This window comes from Canis lupus, chromosome 23 (genome assembly GCF_048164855.1).
Source record: "Canis lupus baileyi chromosome 23, mCanLup2.hap1, whole genome shotgun sequence".
Classification (NCBI taxonomy): Eukaryota; Metazoa; Chordata; class Mammalia; order Carnivora; family Canidae; genus Canis; species Canis lupus.
In genome coordinates this window covers 23,354,625-23,363,800 of record NC_132860.1, presented here as the reverse complement: position 1 = coordinate 23,363,800, position 9,176 = coordinate 23,354,625, and the positions used below count along the sequence as shown (strand labels likewise).

The window sequence follows — 9,176 nt, the reverse complement described above, 5'->3', positions numbered from 1 at the left end:
ATTATCCTATTTCACCATACACTGACCCAACTTCTTTGACATCTAATCATAAAAACACATATAAAGCCTAGAAAATGAGGCCAGAAATTAAAGAACAGACTGAATATCTGTCATTAACTGAGGTTATGGCATGTTAGGTACTATTTGTCTCACATTTTTATTTGCTAACTAACATTCTCCCGATGTATGAAATTATATGACTAAACTTGTATAAAAGTAGGCTCTTGACACTTAACATGTGTTGGGGAGTGTACTGCTGAGAATATTTGATAGAGGAAATATACTTTTATTTAAATAATACTCACTTTAAATAGTTTTTGCCTCCAAGGAGTCATTAAAATAATTACAAGAAACAGAAATAGCTTCTTGCATTTGCATCTTATCCTGCCAAGAATAAGGAGATATCTCATGAGCCAGTACTTCAACTTCTCAGAGGATAATCTCAAGTTTTTTGTGATTTCTATGGCTTTCTTGTATCTATTGAAAGAAAACAAATAAAATTCTATAACATTATAGTTGCAAAGATTTATGGACATGAACAGGAAATTCACAGTATTTCTAAATGGTTGTATGGTAAAGAAGGAGTTTTAAATTTGACCCAGTGCCTCATGTGTGCCTGTAAACAATCTATGACAGTCTTAGACATTCTGCAAAGCCAATGGACATTTTGTCATTGTTATATTTATTTTCTCATTTGTCATTTTCATGTTTCATATCATTCCAGAACTCTTTATTTTTGGAACTCAATGCTTTTAATTTTTACCTAGGAAAGACATATTTTCTTTTTCTTTTCTTTTTTTTCTTTTTATTTTCTTTTTTAAAACTGTGCAGTATGTGAATATCTATTTCATTAAAATGGAGAACATGTATCTTTCACTGAGTAGCCACATTAACGAGAATCCCAGCTTACATGCAATCTATAAATATGTATTGAAAGAATAAATAAATAAACAGATGGTCACATATATTTGAGACATAAACCACAAAGTAGACAAAAAAAAATCAAGGCCATAATATAAACAAGGAAAATTACCTAAATCTTACGTGCAATAGAGAAAAGTAGTTGCATAGATGATATTTCCTTTGGAACAACAGGACATTTATGAATAGATATGACTCTGTGAAGTCAATGGCAAAGGTGAGGCTGACACCTATATATGGCATATATGAACATTCTAAGAGAATATCATATCATTGAACCCTGCTTTGGATGTTTCTTAGTGAAACATCTATGCTTCATAGTTTTACCATGCTTCAATTTTTTTCTGACTGATATTTAATAATTTCTCAAATCGGGCTGATGAGGTAGTTCAAGGATGTCAATAGAAGAACTTAACGATAATTTCAGATTAGTGAATTAAAATAGGTGACTTTCTGGGGTGCCTTTCAGTTTAGTCAGTTAAATGTCCAACTCTTGGTTTCCACTCAAATCTTGACCTCAGGTTGTGAGAGTTAGCCTTGCATCTCCTCATGCTCAGCATGGAGTCTGTTTGAGATTCTTTTCCTCTCTTGCTGCCCCTCCCCCTGCTCATGCACATATTTTCTCTCTCTCAAATACACATATATAATAAATCAAGTCTTTAAAAAGTAAAATAGATACAATAAAATAAAATAGATGACTTACTAAATCACTTTGAAATAAGAGAGTGTATGATTTCAGAGTTAAGGAGTACCAGAAAGTTCAATAATTAACTAGAAAATAAAAATACAAACAAACACAAATTGCATTGCTTTACAACTCTAACTACTGAATAGCATCAGAATTACCTTCCCTAAAGGAATATTCTTATCTTACTGCTATTCTCTAACCATTGCAATTTTGTCTCACTTCTCTGGCTCATCAACATTTAATGAATCAATTTTTGTTTTCCCCTCTATTAAACATATATACATAGATTCCTTTAATTAATAATGTGTATATTTCTTTAAACTTATTATGTATAATCATCACCAAAAATCATGGATAGTAATGACACAGTTACATAAACTTTTCTCTTAATTAAAGTGTTGTATCCATACACATAACATGTTATTACTTGACCACTGGAAGCTGTTGTCTTGGAATTGGGATTATATAGTAATAGGAAAGATCAAAGGAAAGAACATTACTGGAATTCCACATGAATTGCAATTAAAATTTGGGTAATCCAATAGTGGTTTCCATCATCTCTTTCTCTTATTCTCCTCTACAAATTGTATAAAGAACTTGGGAATCTGTGCTAAATCATCTTGGAATAAAACATTAATTGCAGTACCAGCTCAGGCAGGGGCACTTGATGAGGGAAATAGATCTATGGAAGTGGAAGTATCAAGGATTCTAAATAAAACCAAAGACATTTGTTCCCCCAGGTAAGACTAGGAAAACCAGAACTAGATACATCTGCCTAATTTGTATCTTTCAAAAATATGCTGTGAAAATATAATTACTTGCCTTATTGCTCTATACACCAGCAATAGCACTTTCTATTCCAGAAAAAAAAGTAAATACCCTCAGAAAGGTCAGAACATGTGTATAAACATTTAAAAGATGTTTCTGATGCAACATAAGGATTGATAACTATTGCTTTGAGCCCTACAATGTTCTTATGCCAAGATAAGATTTTTTCCATTTTAAGAAAGACTAAGCAAATATACAAACCCATTGCTATAGCAAGAAGGCAATAAAAAAATTCCAGACAAATAAGTGTATCAGAAGCAAAGAAATGTGGAATTATTATATTTAAGGAAAACTTAATGGATAAAGGCCTGGAAAGGGTTGGGGTTAGAAATGGAAGGGAGAAGATGGAAATGATATCTACCACACTCCAATCTAATGTGTTTATATTTACAGGGAATGTATAAAATACATGTTAATTCAAGCTGTATAGTGCCAGTAGATACCACTGTCTCCTTAGGAACTTCTTGAGATGCTCTGTTGCCTCCAATTCTGTTCTTTACTTTTTGTTGGCAAATATGATGCCTACAAACCTAGAGCAGACAAATCAGTATGTGTTTACATCATTTAGATTGCTGTTATTATTGTCTTGAGGGCATGCCTACATCATAGTAGAACTGATTTTTGTGGGGAAAAGTAGGTGGAGAACTCCTTGGCGAATCTGTTTGGTCTTCACACTATAGATGATTGGATTAAGCACGGGTGGAACCAATAAGTAGATGTGAGCCATGAAGATATGGATGAGGGGAGAGGAGTGTTTGGCAAAACGATGGACAATAGAGAGCCCAATCATCGGCACATATAGGATGAGTACAGCACAGATGTGGGATGCACATGTGTTGAGGGCCTTAAGCCTCCCCTCACGTGATGCAATTCTTAATATTGAGTGCAGAATGTACATATAAGACACAAAAATACCCAGAGAGTCCATGCCCCATAGCGCACTAATAAGAACCAACCCGTATATAACATTAAACTTTGTGTCAGCACAGGCAAGACGAATCATGTCCTGGTGCAGACAATAGGAATGAGAAAGGATGTGGGAGTGGCAGAAAGGAAAGAAGGCCAACCTGGCCAAAAGTGGAATCATGGCAAAGGCACTCCTAAGCAGAGCTGCAAGTCCAATTTTAATGATAAGTCTTGGGGTGAGAATGATAGCATATCGTAGAGGGTGGCAGATAGCCACATAGCGGTCAAAGGCCATGGCCAAGAGCACAGATGATTCAGTGAAGGAGAAAGTGTGAATGAAAAACATTTGGACCACACAGATATTGAACTGGATTTCCCGGGAAATGGACCACAACACCCTGAAGAGTGATATCATTGTGGGCATGGACATGCCCATGTCAGTGAGGGAAAGCATGGCCAGGAAGTAGTACATGGGCTCATGGAGCCTGGGGTCTGTCCGAACAATATGCAGGATGGTGCAGTTACCCATTATTCCTACAAGGTAGAAGAAACAGAATGGAATGGATATCCAGTGGTGAAATTCCTCATAGCCAGGGATACCTGTGAGATAGAATGTGGAGGACAGGCTATTACTGGAGTTTAAGGTTGCCATGGAGCTCGCTGTGCAGCTAACAATCCAAATTCAGGATCCCAAGCCAGTGGGGAGGGCAATCATGAGATCAGCATCTGAGTCAGGAAAACAAAACAAAACAAATGACATGTTCTTGTTTGCACTCTTCCATGCATCCTCACATTTTTGCTCTGTCTACGTTGCATTGCTGTGCATTGTCAGTTAAGTGAAATATCCACTTTATGACCACAAGGACATTTCCTCCTGCCTCCTGGATGCAGATCCATTGACATTCTGTCTAAATACAGACAATCTTCTTCTAAAGACACTACTCAGAACAGCACACACACAAACAGTTCTAGATTACATCTTTCACTTTATAATTTCCTTCCAGAATTTTCTTGGCAAGGGCTACTGAGCTTTGTTAACTTTAGCCTCTCTCTCTTTTTTGTTTTTTTTTTTTAAGGCTCATGCAGTGATTTATACACTTGCCTTATTAGGCCTCAGCCACATAGCTTTTTCAATACTACTGAAACATTATGTGAGGTATCTTTAAAGAAAATAGAGAATCCAGAAGTGGACCCTCAACTTTATGGTCAACTAATATTTGACAAAACAGGAAAGACCATCCACTGGAAAAAAGACAGTCTCTTCAATAAATGGTGCTGGGAAAATTGGACATCTACATGCAGAAGAATGAAACTGGACCATTCTCTTACACCATACACAAAGATAAACTCAAAATGGATGAAAGATCTAAATGTGAGACAAGATTCCATCAAAATCCTAGAGGAGAACACAGGCAACACCCTTTTGGAACTTGGCCACAGTAACTTCTTGCAAGATACATCCATGAAGGCCAGAGAAGCAAAAGCAAAAATGAACTATTGGGACTTCATCAAGATAAGAAGCTTTTGCATAACAAAAGAAACAGTCAACAAAACTAAAAGACAACCTACAGAATGGGAGAGGATATTTGCAAATGACATATCAGATAAAGGGCTAGTATCCAAGATCTCTAAAGAACTTATTAAACTCAACAGCAAAGAAACAAACAATCCAATCCTGCAATGGGCAAAAGACATGAACAGAAATCTCACAAAAGAAAAAATAGACATGGTCAACAAGCACATGAGAAAATGTTCCGCATCACTGGCCATCAGGGAAATACAAATCAAAACCACAGTGAGATACCACCTCACCCCAGTGGAATGGGGAGAATTAACAAGGCAGGAAAGAACAAATGTTGGAGAGGATGTGGAGAAAAGGGAATCCTCTTACACTGTTGGTGGGAATGTGAACTTTCCAGAGTGCAGCCACTCTGGAAAACGGTGTGGAGGTTCCTCAGAGTTAAAAATAGACCTGCCCTACGACCCAGCAATTGCACTGTTGGGGATTTACCCCAAAGATACAGATGCAGTGAAATGTGGGGACACCTGCACCCCGATGTTTCTAGCAGCAATGTCCACAATAGCCACACTGTGGAAGGAGCCTTGGTGTCCATCGAAAGATGAATGGATAAAGAAGCTGTGGTCTGTGTATACAATGGAATATTACTCAGCCATTAGAAATGACAAATACCCACCATTTACTTCGACGTGGATGAACTGGAGGGTATTATGCTGGTGAAATAAGTCAATCGGAGAAGGACAAACATTATATGGTCTCATTCAGATGGGGAATATAAAAAAATAGTGAAAGGGAATAAAGGGGAAAGGAGAAAAAATGAGTGGGAAATATCAGAAAGGGAGACAGAACATTCCCTAACTCTGGGAAACGAACTAGGGGTGGTGGAAAGGGAAGTGGGCAGGGGGTGGGGGTGGTGACCAAGTGACAGGCACTGAGGGGTGTACTTGATAGGATGAGCACTGGGTGTTACGCCATATGTTGGCAAATTGAATTCCAATAAAAAAAAAAAAAAGAATTCAGACAAGGATGGGTCAGCAGTACTTATTAACATAAGCAGCTCTTACCAACATATTCAAAATTATGTAAATGTAGCCAGAGGCCTGGTCTTGGACCAGCATCACCACAAGCTAAATATGGGTTAAAATAGATGTACTTGAAATAATTTAGAATTTTAGGAATTATAATAATGAACTGTGTCATTTGATATGAAATGTTCTTATTGTAATAAAATATATAATTTTAGCAAAGTATGGTTGCTTCTGACTTTAAAGATTCAGAACCTTCTTTCTTAAAGCTCAGATCTAATCCATCAATTTGAGAGTGGTACCTTCTATAAAAATGAGTAACTAAATAAATTAAGTGCTATAAGGAAAGATAGAGCAGAAATTCATGCTTCAAAGCAAAAACTAGAGAAAACAAGATAACTAGAAAGTATGGATGCCCAGAGAAAGCATCTGACCTGGATGCAAAGTCTTTCCTACTCAGAACAAATGAGAAAACATATTTCATACCAATAGAGTCTTGTACCCCTTTTGTGGTCAAGAACAACATCTCTGAAGTACAACAGATGAGCCACCTCTCAAAATCCCAGTTGCCCATCACTTGCCAAGAATCCCTGCTCACCAAAATGCTGTTTTGAGAATTTGCAATCCAGGAGACAGCTTACTTCCCATTGCAAATAAATAAACTGGCATCTTCCTGTCTTGTAAAGTCTGCCTTGGACTTTGTGAGATTCAGATCCCCTTCAGTCTTGTCTAGTTCCATGCACATAAACTCTGACTGAGGCAGATATGTGGCTGGAATGATTAATAATCATAGTTTTCTATGCAACAGAAGACATGTAGTCCTGAAATAAATAAATAAATAAATAAATAAATAAATAAATAAATAAATGCCAGAGATAATAAATCCAGTCTTTCTGACTACTTATATTACAATTTAATCCTGCCCACATAGTGTGGGACCTCCTGCTATTTTCTTCTATCACCAAGTCTTGCTTCTCTTGCCCTGGGCTTATCTCCCTCACCCTCCTGTCCACCTTGCACTAATTACCTTCCAAGCTCAAATTTTCCAATATGATTCCTTCTCTTCCCTGATTATCTTCCAAGATGTCATCCCTAATCCAAAAGGAAATCTGCCTTTCGTTTACCTCACTGCTAGTCAGTTCACACTATTTCTCTCACTTTATGGTATCTGCCAAGAAGGGGTGAACCTGAGGTTTAATGGAAAACTGGAATATACCTGATCTGGAGGCCAGGCTGAAGCAGCTTTATCATTTCCACGACTTTCTATTGAGGTTTGAGGGGGCAACTGCCCTCCATCCACCTTGTTCAGACTCTTTCTCTCCTTCCACAAGCACATCCACCTCGGTAATATGCTGGTCCCAATGCTTGCTCACGTTTGGGTTGGGCAAATGGCTTATTTCCCTCTGGAATCAAAGGAGCCTCATCTGTAAACTGTAGATAAAAACAACTTGATAAGATTGTACTTATAATTAAAGGAGATCATGTGGGTAAAATACTTAGCACGGCACCTTACATATAGTGACCATTAAAACAAAATACTGATAATGGTGATGTCAGCAACGACAATAACAATATTTCTTGGAAGTGTAATGGGAGGTAGGAAGATATGAGGAGACTGTGGAGTATCCTTCCAGAGAGGAAACACCCTGAGTGGGCATCTTACAAAAGTGATCTAGGTCGGCTGAGGGGTGGGAAGTGAAGGATATCAGATTCATCTGTGTTTCTTCAAGTGAAAATTCAGTATAGCTGTAGGTATAAATTGCTTCATGTCCTTTACCTCCAAATTCTTCTGGTAATTTCAATCACTATACTTCCATAGTTTTCATTCTGTTCCTTACCAGTTTGGGAAATAAAATAAAGGTAGAGCCCAGGATAAAATGGGAAGCCTGTCCAAATAAAGGAATGAGATATTTGGGGACTATCACGAGCCTGGAATCTGAGCAGCCATGTCAGTGTTCTGAAGTTGCCACAACATATATTCACTATATTCCACAGATTCACTAGGATCTGCTCTGCCTATTATTCCACAACTCCTCATAGTGTGGCATTGGTGCATTTTGACTGCTCAATTCTTACTGCTTCTGATTCTTTTCAAATTCATTCACATGGCCTCGTGAGGCCTTCTACCATTCATCAGAATAAGAGGGTGCAGTTTGAAGATGTAGTCGGTAAACTCAAAAATCAGAAGGAGTTATAATTTGAGGTTTAGCCTCCTGAGTCACAACTATGTCATATTGGAAAGCACTGATACTTGGGCTTCTAAGGGACTTTGAAGGTTATCTGATACAGTCCCAATCACATTCTGGAATCCTCATTCTGTCACGTCACAAAAATAATCCTTCACCGCTGGAAGCATCACATCCCACCCATGGACACACAGACCACCCACCATAGAGATCTGGAGTATCCTTGGGAAGTCCAATCTGAAAAGTCTGACTGAATCTGGCTTGAAACCTATAGGAATGAGCATGAAGGCATTTTGGTGAAAACCATGTCCTATGATGACCTGAGAACTTTTCCCTTCTTGAACATTCTCCTGGTTCTTCTCACACTCTTGAGTGTCCACTCTCCTCCCTGTTGTGTCTCACGTCCCCCTCTGTGTTTTCCTCTTACGCCTACTTTTATTGTCTCCAGTCCTCACCTACCTGGTAGGCTAGTTCCTCTGGCCACCGAAGACCATTCTAATTCTCTGAGCAAGAAGGATCAGTTCATAAGTCTTCCCCCAGTCCTTTGAGATATGAGGCTCCAGGATAAATGCAGGACAGTGTGTGTAACCCTGTCAGTGCCACTGACACTGTTTGTCAGTTTGGGCTCTCTCCACCATTTAGGCTACATCTGGGTGTAGCAGTTTGGGTATACGGGGCCAAGAAGACTATTGAGATTTTCTAATGCTTATTGCCTCAATGTGTGGAACCAATGAGTTAGTGCAAAGTAATATGAAATATTACTTTGTATCCAGAATATGATAGGGCAGTAAAGAATTTTGGATATGTTGTAGTTTGGAGGGGATTTATAAGGACTTACATTGGAGAGGGACATAAATCTGTGCCCTAAGAGCTGGAAATGACTCCAGTTAAGCTCTATTATTAGACACTTGATAAAAATAAGATTCAGTTATGTGTCTGCCTCTCTTAAAATCATACAACAGGGGTTTTTGAAAATTCATGTTTCTGTCACTCAATTTTCCTGTGAACCTAAATCTGCTATAAAAATAAAATGCATTTCAAGTACCACATACCAAACAATAAAACCAACATCATCACTCAGATCGGATTGGCTATGGTGGTAC

General features: G+C 38.1%; 1 protein-coding gene across 5 annotated transcripts; it reads right to left on the bottom strand.

Moving 5' to 3' along the window:
* Nucleotides 1-306: 306 nt before the first annotated feature.
* LOC140615515 (olfactory receptor 51G2-like) lies at nucleotides 307-7,853 on the bottom strand. Of its 5 annotated transcripts, XR_012016074.1 has the most exons (5): nucleotides 7,665-7,844; nucleotides 7,104-7,318; nucleotides 6,579-6,708; nucleotides 3,944-4,069; nucleotides 307-477 (listed from the first exon to the last, which is right to left on the bottom strand). XR_012016074.1 is itself a non-coding variant. In XM_072795379.1 (4 exons), the coding sequence occupies exon 4, from the start codon at nucleotides 3,993-3,995 to the stop codon at nucleotides 3,036-3,038; it is 960 nt and encodes a 319-aa protein (XP_072651480.1). In that variant the 5' UTR covers nucleotides 3,996-4,069; nucleotides 6,486-6,708; nucleotides 7,104-7,318; nucleotides 7,726-7,853; the 3' UTR covers nucleotides 2,658-3,035. The 5 variants fall into 5 exon arrangements, 3 of the variants coding, with proteins under 3 accessions (XP_072651480.1, XP_072651478.1, XP_072651479.1); XR_012016073.1 differs by lacking the exon at nucleotides 3,944-4,069 and having other exon boundaries at nucleotides 6,486-6,708; XM_072795379.1 differs by lacking the exon at nucleotides 307-477 and having other exon boundaries at nucleotides 2,658-4,069; nucleotides 6,486-6,708; nucleotides 7,726-7,853.
* Between the last annotated feature and the right edge of the window lie 1,323 nt (nucleotides 7,854-9,176).